At 32.5% G+C, this 18,489-nt stretch overlaps 1 protein-coding gene across 1 annotated transcript; it reads right to left on the bottom strand.

Annotated features, from left to right (window-relative positions):
- Nucleotides 1-26: 26 nt before the first annotated feature.
- On the bottom strand, nt 27-1,712 carry LOC111886559 (transcription factor MYBS1). Its single transcript, XM_023882813.3, has 2 exons — nt 1,297-1,712; nt 27-719 (listed from the first exon to the last, which is right to left on the bottom strand). The coding sequence occupies exons 1-2, from the start codon at nt 1,710-1,712 to the stop codon at nt 254-256; spliced, it is 882 nt and encodes a 293-aa protein (XP_023738581.1). The 3' UTR covers nt 27-253.
- Between the last annotated feature and the right edge of the window lie 16,777 nt (nt 1,713-18,489).

Here is an 18,489-nt window from a genome sequence, read left to right as displayed (position 1 = left end):
TAGCATGAGGTACACCTTTCATTACATGACGTACAACTCATCATTGCATTATTCTTCAAGAGAAAAAAAAATGTACAAACAGTTGGTGAAAATTCTTTAAACCAACAGAGAAATTCATCATTGAAAAAAGTTGCTGTGGTCCTACTTTTTTGTCAAATTCTAGCACTATGACTAGGAAGAGTTATTCCATCAAATTCAAAATTCAAGAAAAAAAAAGAAAAAAGAAGAAAAAAAAACTCGCCAGATTTCAATCCTATTGATGCATAGCCGGAGGTGGAGCCATGGGGTACGCAACCGGCATAACATACGGCGGGTGGTGGTGGTGGCTGTGCGGCATCATCACCGGAGTTCCAACTGCCGACGGCATATGGCCGGGAGCGGCGGCGACAGGGTGGCCCATCGGTGCACCATACATCCCCATCCCTGGCGGCACCGGGTGGTGCGGTCTATGTTTCATGGGTGCTCCGACGGTTGGGCCGCTAGACGGGTTGGTGCTTCCTGTGATTGGGATTTGATGCGATGATGACACGTCACCATTGTTGACACTTGTGATGTCGTGAATACTCGTTCGCCTTCTGTCTCTATTCATGGAGTTTAGTCTTATGAAGTATTTTTGTGCATGACTTGCTACTTGTGTTGGTGTTCTTGATATCACATAGTTTCTTGAAATACTTCTCCAATCTCCTTTCCCAAATTTGTCCAATCCCAATAAAAATAACCTACATTTGTACCATATGCATTAGAACTTGTACCAATCACAAATATGAGATGTAAATCATGTATACAACATATAATATAATGGACTGCTATTAGTATTGTCATAATAACAGTGTAAGATGTAAAGCAGATATACAACAGACTGTCTCACTCGATATAAGACTGTTATTGGTGTTGTCATAATAACGTAAAGCATCCGACTCGATTATTCTTGCTAGCATGTTGTACTCGAACCAATTGAGAGTGTGACTTCGACTATTCGTGCTAGTATATTGTAGTGGAACAAGTGTGATACGTTCTAGGGCTAAGCTGTGGATTATTGTACATTACGCAACATGAGTTGTACAAGGATATTGCAACAATAATTGGTTTTTTCTGACAATTGCGTTTTCCAATGGTCAATCAATCAACCACAAGTGGTACTGTCTATATACATAAATTCTGTAATGATTTCGTAATCAGGAAACGTACTTTTAAGTAATAAAGAATTAATGAATCCTTCGTCGATACTGAAGATGGAAACGATTCCTTCATTGTAATTGAATAACAGAAAGGTGGACAGTTATGGTGGCGACATACCTATGCTCTTCTTCGGTCCATGGAATTCCTTTCCGACGTTCTTGTTCTGCCCTGGAATTTGCTTTTCCGCTGCTTTGTCCGGCGGAATTGGAATCATGACCGAACCCGGAAAACCCGTTGGTGTAATTGCAAGAGGAACGACGATTGGAAGTCGACCCGTGGTGGTTGTTTTCCTTGGTGGAAGAGGAAGAGGATTCCTCTCCGAGGTACTTCGGAATTGGAATCACTCCGGCTTCAATGTCATCAACATCTTCAACGAGTAATCGGTAGTGTTGTTTCAACTCGGGAATGGTTTTGGTGGGGATAAGTGAAGCAATTGTATCCCATTGTTCTTTGGAATCGTGAGTCCAGTGGTTGGCAATGGCATTCTCGAATGCCTTATCTTCTTCTTTGCTCCATGCTTTTGATGATGACATGGTTGTACCTGTTGCTTTAATTGTTGTACCTGAGAGTTGTTGGTTGATAGTTTTTGGAGAGGTGAAAGAGAAGGGAAAGAGAGAAGAGGGTGTGTGGAATAAGCAGAGGAAAAGTGAGAGGGGTAGTGAAGGATAAGAATTGGGTATCAATTGTATTAATGGAATAGGACCACTTTGGTGTTGAAGGGATGGGCTTTTTTGTCATTTTCCTCCCAAATAATACTTCAACATTGGCTAACTCCTTTTCCGGTTTCCACTCTCAAAATTCATAAATTCTGAGTAGTCCATAATTTTAGATACTCCATATCTTTTATTTTAAATGTTACAAAAAAATAATAATATTATTATTCTTATATAAACTTAAATACGTTGTTTCGGGTTAAATGCAATAAATTATGTTTTTATTGATTTGTTTATTATATTAGTTTTAGTTTATTCTTATAGTAATCTTGTACTCTAAAAATATACTTAATTATATCAATGTTATCTAAGAATTATAAATAGTTTCTAATAATTAAGTTTAGTTCTAAAATATAATATATTGATAAGAAAAAAAATGGTGTATACTTTCTGAATTATAATATCTTCTATACAAATGAAAAGAAAGTAAAATATGAGTATGTTTGCCAAAAATAGGTGATGATGATTTTAGTTATAGTGTTTATTTTGTGTAGTTGCAATTAACAAAGAGTGACAAATGGAGATTTTAAATGATGATCTAATACAAATTAGATGTACAAAATACAGACTTGTAAGACAAATTTGATCCCAAGTTGAATTAGCAATCCAGACATCAATACAAGTGACCATATACGACATGTAAGACAAATTTGTCCTTAGTTTTTAACTATTCATTAAAGGTGGTTTTTAATTATTATTCAACTAGTTGTGAAACCCGTGTATTACACGGGTTGATTTAAAAAAAGATTTAAACATTAAAGTGTAAACAAAAAATATTTTTTAATGTATAACTTTAAATTAAGGAAGATACATATTTATTGCAATTTAATATATCATATATATCATATTTAATACTTTACATATATAAGTATATGACTTTAATTTTAAAAATTGAAACAAACCAAAAATTGACAAGTGGATAATATTTATTTCAAAAATACCACAAAATGACAAGTGTCAAAATTAATGAGAGATTGACATGTGGCAAAAAACCTTCATTTATTAAGGAGGATACTATTGTCCCTAGTTTTTAACAATAGTTTCCATTACAAGTCTTAAAGGCAGTTTTAATCCTATAAAAACTTGTGACGAATCCAAGATTCATATTTGAATATATGTCTGGTTTAATTACACAGCCTTCGTCTGTATCTTCATATGCATATATTAAATCTTTTAAATGTGAAAAATATGTGTTCGTTCATATCTTCAAATGGATATAATAAAGGTTTTACTTCTCGTTTGAAATTTAACGGTTTTTTCACTTCTCATAGCTACTACCTTATTTGAGTTTTTAATAGATTAGATGGTAACATTAAAGTCAAGATTTTGAAGAGAAAAAAAAATTCTTATGAAATGATGGTGCGATTCATATGATTAAACTTAAAAGTAACCCTAAGACTAATAAAATATATTTTAGAGACATGTTAGAAAATACTAATAAAGTACAATATTCAAATCTTCCAAAATTAATGGAATTAAATTAAATTAAAACATAAATACTAATTACACCTATTTTTACGTGAACCGAGACACAAATAATAGTGCATAAACTAAAGTCAAACAATTTCAGGGGTGTTCAACATAGTGCATAATGAATTGAACCATAAATATAAGGGATAATTACTTATAAAGGTAATATATATATATATATATATATATATATATATATATATATATATATATATATATATATATATATATATATATATATATATATATATATATATTTTATTTGTACATCTTTAGTCATTAAGTTCTTTTATCCATATTTTACTATTAAATTTATTGAACTGTTCAAAAAACATCCCTATGACATGAGGTTTAGTCGATTTTCGACATATTTGACAGTTCATGCGACGTTCCAGTCATCTTCTCCGGCCAACAATTTTTTTTTTTCTCGATAAGTTGTAACAAACACAAACAAGGTTTCGATTTTCAGATCTAGTATACACATCACACTCATATTTTGATTTTCAGATTAAGAACACATCTAGATTTTTGAAATCTATTTAAGGATCAGAGACAAAGAATTGTGATGAAAATTAGAACTCGATTCATGTTATCTTCATCAGATATCATGATGAATTCAGAAATTGTGATGAACCCACAAATCGTGTTCATCCATAAAACAAACACACAAAAACGATGAGTGTGTGTTCGTGTTCATCTTTTTTTGGGTTTCTTCTTCGAACACATGTATATTCACAAACACGCCCCCAATGCAAACATGTACACGAAATTAGACATGGAGCAACACCCATCTCCTTCATCGTGTTCATATTCTTCCCAAAAATCATACGAGCTTCAAAAGTGTTTGTCTGTATGTGTTCATGCTCGAATATCAGATCTACAATCAAATGATTTTCAAGCTTTGGAGCGATTTTCATCTGTGTATGTGTTCATGGTCGATTTTGGAACAACACACATACACTTCTCTCTTCTCTCTTTTTTAAAGTCAATTTTTAGATCTGTTATGTGTTCATGCTCATGAGAAAAGAGAACATATTTGATGTTTATGTAACAAATTTGATGTTTATTCTTGAGTTTATGAGAAAAAAGAAGAAAGAGATAATAAAAACATTGAATTTGAAACAAATCTGATGTTTATGTATGTTTTTTCATCTTTGCCGAAAAAATCATGAACGTTGGAGGCTCGTCGGAGAAGATGACCGGAGCTTCATCGGAGCTGTCTAATACGTTGGAAACCGGCTAAACCTCCGATAGTATGTCATAAGGATGTTTTTTTGAACAGTTTAACAAGTTCAATGGGAAAATATGGACAAAAAAAACCTAGTAACTAAATATATACAAGTCAAAAAATATGTCACCCTTTTAAGTCATCATCCCTAAAATATAAAATAAGCATTGTATTAAATAACAGTAAGCCACATACAAGTTAGGGGGTTGCACACTGGCACCTGCCTGCTCGTACTGCATACGCGCATGAGGGTTGCCATCGGCCTTACAAAGATATGTTTTAATTGATCAGCTTCTTTTATTTAAACAATCTTTAATAATATGTTATATTTTTAATTTTTTATTAGCGTCCTATCATCCTTGCATCAACTGTGACTGTCTTGCGTCCTTTGAATATATCCGAACCACCATAATCTTCATTCTCTTCGATGATCGATGCTACTCCAAACAGGTTTCTAATAGCCACATTCAAAATCCTATCCATCAATCTTCTACCACATATCTGTCGTAACATCTTCACTTTTTTGCAACTTTTATTTTCTCTTTCATTCTAAATCAACCAATATTCTGATCCATATATCGTAGTTGACCTAACTGCCAATGTGTTAACATTTATCTTTAGTTTTAATAGGACCTTATTGTCATAAAAAACTCATATAACTGATCTCCACTAATGTTAGTCCACCTATGTGACGTGTAACATCTTCCTCAACACCCCGTTCCCTCATGAAGTTTGCAAAAGAGTATCCATAAAGTGATCCAGTCCACCCATTGCATGATGTAACTTTGGTTGTGATATAAATATTGTTTTCATTATCAACAAAACTATTTTTATTTTTATTAAGACCAAGTTACGGATTTCAGATGTTATAACAACCACCCTCATGAAGCAAACTTTCAAATATTTCAACCCATCTGTTAGTAACCTCTGCCTCGATCTTCCTTCCCTAAATGTACAAAAACCAGTTTATATATTATTATATGTGGTTAGAATGAAATTGTAAGAAAATTTATAAAAAAAATTGTTATTACCTGTTCATCAATGAGAATCATATCAATTTTGTAAGTCTTTGTTGAGGATCCATAAGCAAGATGTTTCATGAGATGGATTATTCTTACTCTCATGGTAAATTAACTTTTTGAAACATCAAGTTGGTCCATGAAGGCAATGTTGCTTTGAGCCATGTTTTTGTTTGTGAAAAACTAATGATGTTAAACACATGTGACTCAACCAAGTAATATAGACCTGGTAAAATAGGCAAATCAGGAACAATTCAAAATCATAGGGTCAGAGTGAAAATATAGTTTTAGGGACGAAATTTGTAACTATTGACATAACTCAAGGACGTCGAATGTAATTTTGTCTAAAACATATAATGTAGAAAGTCTTTGTATGTAATCAAAATCAAAATTATAAAAATAAAATAAAATTCTTATCATCCAAATATGAATGATGTTATATACTTTTAAAAAACCTCATAATGCAAACTTGACAATAAAGTAAGTATAAATAGTTTTGATGATGCTCATCATAAAATATATCAAGAAGTATATACCATTACTTGTTTATTGTGACACCCTTCAAATTTGTGTATTTTTATTAAAATATATGTTTACAAAAACAGTTTAAAACAATAATGTACTTTCAAAGCATATTGCTGTAATTTGTAATTTTTTTTAAATGACATCAATATATAGCAATATAAATTATTTTTTAAAGCAATTTTCTATCTAATAAAAAGTTGGTATTTACATATGAGTCATCAAAAAAATTAATAGATTCGTAGTTTTGACTTATATACCTAAAAACAGTGACTATGTAGTTTAACTTTTTTATATGTTTACAAAAACAGTTTAAAACAACAATGTACTTGTAACATCTAAAAAATACGAGCCAAAAATTTCATTTTTTTAAAAGACATAATTAGCAAAACATTAGTAATAAAACATACACCGATCATATCATTTCATAAAAGTGTGCGTGTCTGGAAATCAGTTTATAAAAACATAACAACGTCAGAGTACAATCCCCAGGAAGATCTCATAGTGTGGAATACAAAGCGTGTGTATGATGTGCCGCTACCACGCCAGCTCCTTCCCCTTCGAAGAAGAGATACCTGAAAACAAAACTAAAAACTGTAAGCACGAAGCTTAGTGAGTTCCCCCATCATACCACATATCTTACATCACATATCATACATATTGCCGGGCAATTCTGGGGTGCCCGACTTACCCGGTACGACCATTCTGGGGGTGCCGACCTACCCGTGTCAAGCCATTCTGGGGTGCTGACCTACCCATGTCAAGCCATTCTGGGGTGCTGACTACCCATCAGCCCTAACAACCGATCCTCGGGGACTATTTCACCCCCTACTGCTACTATCACATATATCATAACATATTATCAGACATATCTGGGGTGCCTGACTGCCCTTCGGTCCTAACAACCGAACTCTACTACTATCACATATATCATATATCATGCTAGCATATAACATATCAGGTAGTAGCAAGCCTAGATGATATCACAAAGACAATCATCTATCATACGTCTTCTACTGGTGGGCCGACATTGTGGCCTTAGACCCACCGCTACTGGAAGGTAACTCACCTCGTAGTAGCTGCTGATCTGTGTGGGAACAGTCCGTCTGCTGCTGCTGCTGCTCCGGGAATCCTCCGGCTGCAATTCCCACCAAACACTTAGTCAAATACTGCTAACCGACCTCAGGGTAAACTGACCATTTACCCTTAACCAAACCATGAGTCAAAGTCAAAGTCAACTTCCAGTTGACCTGACTCGCCGAGTTGGCCTGTCAACTCGCTGAGTCCCTATCCCTTTGTCTGACCACTATCCCGTCTTAACTCGTCGAGTTTGGCATTGACTCGGCGAGTTTTCCTTCTAAGCTGATGACCAAACGTCCTTCATTCTACTCGCCGATTTGTATGAACAACTCGTCGAGTTCGTCTTCATCTAAAGAACACTCTATGCTAAGAATCGCCGAGTTGTATGAACAACTCGCCGAGTCCGTTCTTGAGGCAAGAAGATTGCCTTGAACTCGCCGAGTCATGGCATTGACTTGCCGAGTTACTACATGAGTGAGTCTGGCTTCCAACCCACTGAGTCACACCCTATGACTCACTACTCCAACCCGAAACACGAAAAAGGGGAAAACTCGGGGACTCGCGACTCGACTCGCCGAGTCAGATGAACGACTCGCCGAGTCTGCCGCATGCAAATACTATACACGCGATTCTGCTTGAATCTAGCCCATGCCATTCATAGATCTGGGTTTCTAGGGCCTGATTAACATGTAAAGTTTCCAACTTTATGTGTAAACACCCATGAGGGTTTTAGGGCTCAAAATGCACCAAAAGAGTAGATCTAGGGCTTTCATGCACTATGGCTCCATAAAGGCAGTAGATCCAAGCTCCTGGAGCTCAATCATGCCTAGATCTAGAGGCTAAACAACTTATTATCAACTCTAATACACAAACAAGCTTGGGGAAAGGCTCAAGAAGGACTTTCATGGAGCTACAAGGGATAATAAGCATGAAAACAGAGGGAAACTGAGTTATACCTCAAGGAAATCACTGAAATAACACCAAGATGTCTGGCCTCCTTCTTCTCTTCTTGATCTACTCTCCTTTTCTCTCAAAATCTTCAAGAAAACACACCAAAGCACTTCAATCTCACAAGGAACAATGGTTGGACGATATAGGGAGCTCTAAGGGTGAAGGGGGCGAGCTTGGGGGCGGATAAGAGAGTTTAAATAGGGTGCAAGCCCTTGAAATTTAGGGTTTCATCAGACAGCGGGGACTCGCCGAGTCCAGAATATGGACTCGCCGAGTCGCCAACTTAAACGTGTTCCAGATCCCGTCCCTACTCGGCGAGTCGAGCCTACAACTCGCCGAGTCTAAGGCTAAAATGAAAAACACTAAGGTAAGTTTTACGTACCAGGAACCAGGTGCTACAGTACTTTCAAAGTACATTGTTGTAATTTATAAAACATATATATATATATATATATATATATATATATATATATATATATAAATAGGCTTAGGTTATTCTATTTGAACTAAATATTATACATCTATCGCATGCTATGAGAATTACTAAGAGAATAAGTTGTTTAACAATGTGAATACGTTGACCTTACAAGAATATCGTCATTTTCATGCATTCTCGTTAATAATAATTATTATTTTTGTTCTCAAACATCGTTTTTCACTCATTTTCATTCTGACAGAATACGACCCAATAAAACATTCTGACAACATTCTGACAGAAATGAGAATAATAATAATAAGTGTATAATAACCTTATAGACGATTTAATTAGTGAGAATATGTGTTAATGACAATAGTTATATAAGATTGAACATATTTATATTATCAAACAACATATTTTCTTTATCATTCTCATAACATACGATAAATGTACAATAATTAGTTAGAATACATGAACCTAGCTCTCTCTCTCTCTCTCTCTCTATATATATATATATATATATATATATATATATATGTATGTATAGAAAAAGTGAATATGTGACTGTCATGTATATAATATTAGGTATAGAGCCATCTAAATTGATTTAAATTTGATTAAAAAAACACAATTTTCTTTTAATGTTAGCTTCTTCCTATTGCTTTTGAACTCATATCACTTTTTATTTTGTAATTCATCTCCAACATCTATGTATTTCAAATGTGTTTTTTTTGTTAGACCTCTAGTAAAAGCTTCATAACTTCCTCCGACACCTACCTTATGTATACTTGCATTTTTTTTTTATGGATTATGGGAAGAGGTTTATCCGGTTTTTAACGAACAATTTCAATTTTTCACTGTAGTTTTCTCTAATAAATTTGAATATACCGAACAACATGTAGTTGATAAAATATTTTTATATATGGTTTGTAGTGAAAAATTAAACTTATAACACTCCATAAAAATATATACAAACCCTAACATAAAATATAATTGAGGATAAATGAAATATGGTAGATATATTTGATTGAATTTTGTTAAAATTATGTAGTTTTTTATGTTCTATACCTAATATTAGGTAAATAACAACCACATATTCCCCAAACCATATATATATATATATATATATATATATATATATATATATATATATATATATATATATATATATATATATATATATATATATATATATATATATAAATTGACAGCAATAAAAACTATTTTTATGTTTATATAGATAACAGACTTTAACATCCAAAATGAACATATTGCCCATATATACTATCATATTCACAATTTTAAATGAGTAAAATATTAAAGAAAAATGTTGTAGCAGTAGAAAGGGGGCAATAGTGGCAGGGGTAGGGGTATTTTAGGTAAAGATAACGTATACATAGATGTTGTTCTGCCCTCATTCATCATGCAAATAACATTCGATGTAGAGGAGTATTTTTTTATATGATGTATAGAAATATACCATTTTCATTCATTGATATATACCATTGTATCTGATTCATGATTACATTTGATAACACTCACATATTATGAACATCGATTACATAAGTTTCAAAAATGTTGCAAACAGAGGGTATAACGTTGATTATACACAAACTCACAAACAAACATAGGTCAAAACATTAAAAAATCGATATAAAGGATATAATTTTGTTTCTATAACTAAATGAATGAAACTAATATGCTTAAAGTAGATTGATTAATTTTTTCATAACCTCTCAACATGAATACAATAATAACAGGTAATAAGAACATAGTAAATGGAAGAATTGGAGAAGAATAAGAACAATAGAGGAACCTGGAAAATAGATTTGGAGAAGAAGACTGCTGAAGAAGAACACTGTAAATCGTAGGACTCAATTCAGAATCGTAAGAATAACAACTTCAATATAATCGTATATATAAGGTGTTTTTGAATAAGAAAATCATTATCTTCAGAAAAAAATTAAGATCCTAAGATATCATCTTGGAGATTTTTGGCTATTCATCTGGAAAAAAAGATATCAATTATATTGATTAAAAATATCAAATTAATTGACTTGCTTATTTAATGAGTTTTAAATTCAAACCATTATTTCAAATTGTTTCATTTTGCATAATATTGACTTTAACTTTGACTCTCAAATATTTTGTTGATTTAATGAGATTATATTAGATTTTATAGGTTGATAACCGAATTATTGATATGCTTATTTAATTAGTTTTTTTAAAAAAAAAAGCTAAACGTGTTTGAATTTTGAAGCCTAAAACTATCAATAAGAGAGTTAAATTAGGAACAATATTAATTAGAGAAACTAATATCTCATATATAAATAAAATGATATGCTTCAATTGATAACATAATTGACTTGCTTATTTAATGAGTTTTGAATTTAAACCATTATCTCAAATTGATTCATTTTGCATGAGATATATACTGGGAGATAAACTACGAATAATATTGACTTTAACTTTGACTCTCAAATATTTTGCTGATTCAATGGGCTTAGATTAGATATTATAGGTTAATAATCGAATTAGTGATATGATTATTTAATTAGTTTAAAAAAAAACTAAACGTGTTTGAATTTTGATGCCAAAAGCTATCAATAAGAGAGTTAAATTAGGAACAATATTACTTAGATAAACTGATATCTCATATATATATATATATATATATATATATATATATATATATATATATATATATATATATATATATATATATATATATAAATAAAATGATATGTTTCAATGATAACATAATTGTTGAATTTAAAGATTCTGTAATTAAATGTAATTGTGTTTGAATTCTATTTGAGAAAGATGATGTCAACAATTTGATCTAAGAGTTTGATCTAAGGGTGAAAAACATAAGATTGAAATACAATCAATAGCTCTCATTGTTTCATTGGTAAAGTAAGAGTTCTAATTTAATAATATTTAGAGATCTAACAAATTAATTTGAAGTAGCATAAATGTGATTATGTGAGTTAATACACAATATTCACCAACAACGGATACACATGAATTTGACATCTCTATAGATGCATATTCATCACTAAGGATATTACCAACATTCAAAGTAGTCTTCATTCGTAGTTAATTACTCCCGTAACATGATTAAATGGATGTTTAGAATAACCGGTAGTTGATTATATATTATTCATGATTCATGATATTATAGAACACAATGACGTTAATGGAAAAATTCATACCAGGTACATTATTTTGTAACTAAAAGCGTCACTGCTTAATGTTCCAATCTCTAAATACTTTAATTGTTTAAAAGATATAAATGATTTTCTTGGATAACGAATTTCAAGACCTTTAGCATGATCATGTTATACAAGCGTTGTCTGTGTGTATAGATAAGCTATCTCTTTTATATGAACTTTCAAGAAACACCAAAAACTTGCTCTCATAGCATCTGGAATCTAAAAGTGAAAATATGTTGACTAATACAAGTCATTATCATATATAACTATATAAGTAATAAAATACAAGCATTGTCATGAGCTACATTAAGTCAAACATTAAACTTCCCATTTCATATATCTTCAAGAGCTAGATACTTTAATTTTGGTATCTCTAGACTTCTTTTATAGACTGTACCATTGTGCTTTATCATGAACAGTTCCAATTAACCATGTTTCATTCATGAAGAAAATCGTCTAACTATTAATTAAAAATCATCTTAATTAATTAGAAGTTCACATAAATGTATATTGATCTTTACCATACATGTATCGGTAAACCAAGAATACATCTTCAACTCTTCTAGAGACTATTCTTCATAGTAATCTAGTGTTATGCACTAGGATTTTGCTGATATTCAATTAGTCATGCCCTAGGCATAAACAATATGATTGGATATAGTACATAACATGCCATATATGATGGACTCGATGGCATAAACAAAAGATCTACATTAGACCTGACAATGGGGCGGGTTTGGAGCGAATCGACCTTGATCCAAACCCTTTTAACAAATTTCAAAATCCGATTCAAACCCGCAGGGTTTTAAATAATCAAACCCATACCCTTATCCACCGAATCAACAGATATCCAAACCCGCCCCGTAACCCTTAAGTTTTTTGGATAATCAAACACATTTTACTTAAATCATAAAATCACATTTATTAAATAAAACTAAGTATTGATTTAGAAAACACATTATGTACTCGAGGGCTTTCTATTGGAATTAAAATCATTATTTTAATTACTTCCAATTGGTTTTTGATCGTCGATTGCATTGATAGAGAATAGCAATTACAAACTTTATTTCAGTTGATAAATGACCTTATTGATTTATAAATGAAATTGGTGATTACATGATGAAATATAAATGAAATGAAATCATGACTCTTGGGAGAAGACTGGAAGTCTAGAAGTTGAGTCCTCGAGTTCTATGTAAAAACAATTTGGCCTTTTTTCTTTGGATTTCTGATTGGAATTTAATGTAAACTTTAGGCAATATAAAATATAAATTTATATTTCCAAAATTTATATGAGGCGGGTTTTCAACGGAGCGGATCGGTGGTGATCCATACCCGACCCTTTTAATAAAAGGGTTAGCGGGTACGGGTCGTTAACGGGTAAATGGATCAAAAACTATGCTCCAAACCCATATAATTGTTAAGGGTTTGGATCGGATCAGGGTCAAAACCCGCTCCATTGCCAGGCCTAATCTACATACATCCTCAAGCGTGGTATGATATCGAGGCTTTCTCATTTTAAGGTCATGTTACATTGGTATGAATCGAAACTTGGAGTCATACATCTTGAACCGATTCAAGATTTGTCAATGTTAACATATTTCCTATACCCATTTGCACTATCTTCCTGATTTTATAGCTTGTAGATTACATCTCCCATTCTTTTGTATCCAATATTTTGTACATATCTTCATCGGCCATATACTTCGTTTTATCCACTACTTTCTTGGCTTCTCATACAACCATTCACGAGGGGCATAAGTGCACACACTGTGCATCACCTCCTCCTTTTACATTGATTACCACGACCATATCACTACGTCTTCTAACTTCTACTACACTGTCTTTAAACTATGTTGACAGCAAAACACCTACGCCATTAATCGCTTTTTGTAGGTCTGAATAACATAACTTATACTAATTACCAATTCTAGTTTGTCCCCTTCAGTTTAGTCTATTGAATACAAGCAATGTAGCCCTTTCCCTTTCCATAAAACTCTATCACCAACAAGTAGACGAATATTAAGTCATATAACCATTTAACCACTGACATAAAGATGGGCTATTTGTATTTACCTTTTACCAAAACCAAATACCAACTAAATAAATAAAATAGCTACATGAAACTTTATGGTGTAATAGTTTTAATTAGCACCACAAGTCTCAAAATAGGTATTGAATTTCTTTTCGTTTTCAAGATGTTACAAAATCAAGTATTCTTAAATTAATGCGATTTTACGTAAATGCCCTTATATAATATTCATAACCATATAAGTACCTTTCATGGTGTTATATTTCTTATCTTTTTGTTTCTTTTAAAAATTCGAATCTTACCCCATATTGTTTTGTAATACATCTTGTATTGAATTTGTATTTTTCTCCATCTAATTCAATATGGTTAAAAAATATATTTTGATAAATAAATTGGATTATTTGCTACGAAGGAAAATATTATCATTTTATATATCGTAAGTGCACGAAATTAGTTATATCTATTACATAATATGCTTGTTGTGGCTAACTCGTTATTAGATTTTGTTAAATAAAATCTTTTAATTATTTGAAAAAAATATGAACCAACGAATGCAATATCGATAATAAATTTTAGAACTACATATAAAAATTTAAAAAAAAAACCTATTAGGCTATGAGGAGTGATGACCACTTGACCACTCCAAAAATACAGCCACATCATATTATGAAAAAATGTCATTGTAGCACAATCGATTATTGTCATTTACTCGATTTGATTAATAGACTATTTTTTTTTTCGCACAATAGATCATTAAACTTACAAGTTACATGTCAATTAAATCATTTTCGTTAATTTTTAATGGATCTCCGGTTACCGAGCCTATATGGCTAGCTGGCTTATACCACTTTGGCCACGTCATATTTTGTTATTGGGTAAATATTAGGGGTAGCAATTATTGACACGACACGACAAAAATACACGACATGAAACGAAATTGGGACGAAACTGAAATTCGAATTCGTTTTCGTGTTAAGTGTAAAAAACACGATGTCGTGTCGTGTTCGTGTTTAAAATTCAATACGAAATTGACATGATTTAACATTTATTTGTCGTGTTTTCGTGTTATGTATGATTAAATATTAATTAAATAAGCTATTTTTATTATTATTTTATCTTTATCGTGTTGTGTCGTGTTTGTCGTTTTTTAATCGGTTCATTAAAAAAACACGGCATCGTGTCGTGTTCGTGTTATACAAAACCTTGTCGTGCCGTGTCGTGTCAGACAAAAACACGATACGATGACCCGATTTGCCACCCCTTGTAAATATCACTATAGCACAATCAACTATTGTCATTTACCAGATTTGGTCACTAAACTATTTTTATTTATTTATTTATTTTTGCGTAATATGTCATTAAACTTAGAAGTTATTTGTTAATTAAGTCACTTTTGTTAATTTTTAATGGATCCCCGCTTACTCAATCTATGTGAAAATGTGACGCCCCAAGAAAGTTTATGTAGCACTAGGCCACACCATTAGTCATCCGCTATTTTTATAATTTTTTTTCTATTTAATTTGTATTATTAAACAAATATATGGGTCATATATTCAACCCATCTCTTTATCTCTCTCACATACAAGACCATACTCCGGAAATGTTCAAAATCAATTTTTGAAAAAAAATGAGTTTTGCAAATCGGAACCTAGGTCCGACAATCGGATCAGGGAATTAACATCACCGTTGAGTGACATCAGGTTCTAGCTTACACCTTTGACGTTGACGACATCAGAGTTGAATCAAATCAGAGTTTTCCCAATACCCAATGACATAAAACAAGAAGCTGTGTACGATCATGCCTATGCCTTCCCACGATCCCCTGAAGTACCCATTCTAGGTCAGAAGTGAAGAAATATGCTTCAAACTCTCATGCATGCCTCTTATACCTTACCAACTTCCACATCTGAACAATATGATGATTAAGAAACTCTTAGAATCCATGAAGTTGCTAACTCTATGGATTTACTTCACTCAAGCATGCTTAACATGAAGAAAAGTGGACAAAATCCTAGATCTACCCATGATATGTAATAAAGTTTGGATCTTTGATTCTTACAAAGGTCCAACAGCAAGAAGAGGTGACGATAATGATGTTACTTTGTCCATTCCATCAGTAGATTACTCCTTTACTCTTCTTCTCTCCTTCTTCAAGCTAGAAATGGCACCAAAATGGCTAAGAACGTCAAGGATGATAAATCTCAGGGTTCTTTGGGGCTTACAGTGTGAGGAAGGCGGAGGGTGAACAACTCTAGCCCCCTCTTTCTTTTCAATACCAAAAATTAAGGTTTTTGGTTCTCAGACCACTCTCACGTCGTGAGCATAATATTTCTCACATCGTGAGCCTTAAAATGATGCGAGTGCAAATTACTCCTCACGACGTGACAAACATTTTTCACGTCGTGAGAAGGGCCAAAATTGAAAACTTTTAACTTAATAATAATAATAACAATAATAATAATGATAATAATGTGCACCTTACCCGAATGTTACGACATGTAACCTAAAAAGACCTTACCATATATAGTAATATTACCAACTTGTTATAACTTAGACACTAATTTCAATAATTTTCCACTTGCAAGAGTCACCGACAAACCTACAAAATAGACAAAGTTAAAAAAAATTAATATACAACTTTTAGCAATCAAAAAATTTATATAGGGGCTTTTTTTTTCGATAATATGGTCATAATGGCTTGTGCTTTTATGTATTTCGTCAGTCCAAAAGATATAATTTAAGCAAATATATGAAACATATAAGATCAAGGTATATCATACCAATAGTATGTAAAAAAGTCCCAAACAAAGCAAATAAGTATTGCCAACTTTCGTTAAAACCACAAAATAATAATAATAATAATAATAATAATAATAATAATAATAATAATAATAAATCCTACTACTGTTTCTCATAACGTCAAAACAAAATACAAATTTTCATAAATTTTAAAGATAATGTGTACATTTATTTAATGAATTCCCACTCGGATAAATAAATAAAACAAAGTCAATACTTTAAGGAAAGATATGTTCCTAGAACATGAAAGCAAATTAGTGTTGCATTATTGATGTATATTAACTCCAAGGGAACCAAAGTACAAAGAGTAAATGCAAATGCAAGTAGTCTTTACGAAATTAATACTACTTTGGCATTTTATGGTTGATAATACACATGGATTGTGGTTCATGTTTAACATTAAATATGTGCATTTACAACCCTAGAAAGAGACCCTACACAAAAATATCTTACTTATTAGCCAACCATAGAAACCATCTTTATCAAATCATTAAACTATGGTTGACTAAATGTTCTAGTTATTAAAAAGTAAAAAAAAAAAGGTTTAACGGAAGAAATAACAATAAAAATTTATATATTTGTTATATATTTCTAAATATGTATATGATTATAGTAATTTTATATTCATTTCATTTTATTTAAAAAATATATATTTCGAAATATGTATATGATTATAGTAATGTCATTCAAATATAAAAAAAAATTCAATGGCTATAATTAAATAAATATTTCAAAGTATAACATTCTTATAAGAAAAAAAAATGAAAGCACAACAATTCTTGTTGTATAACAAACTAATAGACGCGCAAGGAAACCAACAAATAATATTGAGAATAATATGTCGATTAGTTGCGAATAATAGATTCAATTATTATTATTATATTTACCAAGTTTCGTCCAGAAATCAGATCTATCCTTCTCGATTAGATCTGATTATAAAAAAGGTAGAAGAAGACTGTCCTGTTATCAGATGAATTAACCATAAGACAGAAAAGTAAAACCGATCTGTTGATTGCTGATCTTGATCTTGAAGCAACTGCACGGATCAGACTACTGTCCTTAAAGGTTTTTACTTCGCTTCTACTGGCTGTAAGCAAACGAGTAAAACCCCAGGATTTAATGCAACTTGATCGATATTCCAACAACACTGGAAATCGACAAACACAAAGCGACTACTTGGAAACCAGAAAAAACGCAGAGAGAGAGAGAGAGGGGAGAGCTTTCAGATTTCGTGAGAGGTTAATGCGACTCTTAGAGAGCTGTATTTATAGGTATTATAACCCTAGAAGGCATCAAACGGGCCCCCATAGGCCGGCCCCAGAAACCCTAGGGAGACAACTTGCTCTCCAAGCAAGCCATTTCCTGATCCTTCTAGAATACCCTGACTTGTCCTCCACGAAGTCAACGTGAAGTCAACGCCGGTCAACCATTTGACCAGATCGGTCAAACCGGCTTGACCCGAGCTCGTCAAAAATAAAAGCTCCTCAGCTCCCAGCGACCGAAGCGTCGTGCGAAGTGCAAAGTGCGCCTAAATCGCACCATTTAGCGCACTCGCGGCGTCGACTACTGCTAGGCTAGGCTAGGCGCGCGCGTGGGCTTGGCCCATTCCTTTGATCCACTAAATCCTTTGAAGGCTTACCAAGGGAATAGGCTTATAAACTCACAAAAGTTTCTTCCCCCCACCAATGTGGGATACAAAGGAAATTGCCAACTTCAATTCCTTTATATATAAAGTTCCAACAATCCCCCACCAAGTTGGTAAGTTTCCTTTCACTCAGACAGATGATGTCACCCGGGTGTCACGAAGATTAAACCCTAGTTTATTGAGAACAAACAAGAAGAGACCGATTCAATGGTATCCTT

The sequence above is a fragment of the Lactuca sativa genome, chromosome 4 (assembly GCF_002870075.4).
Source record: "Lactuca sativa cultivar Salinas chromosome 4, Lsat_Salinas_v11, whole genome shotgun sequence".
NCBI classification, from domain to species: domain Eukaryota; kingdom Viridiplantae; phylum Streptophyta; class Magnoliopsida; order Asterales; family Asteraceae; genus Lactuca; species Lactuca sativa.
This window is presented reverse-complemented; position numbering and strand designations above follow the sequence as displayed.

What these genes read in the sequence shown, in the direction of transcription:
- LOC111886559 (XM_023882813.3), bottom strand. Translation starts at nt 1,712, where the DNA reads ATGTCATCATCAAAAGCATGGAGCAAAGAAGAAGATAAGGCATTCGAG. An exon ending in TGGACCGAAGAAGAGCATAG is followed by an intron (nt 720 to 1,296) that starts GTATGTCGCCAC and finishes GTACAAATGTAG; the next exon opens with GTTATTTTTATTGGGATTGG.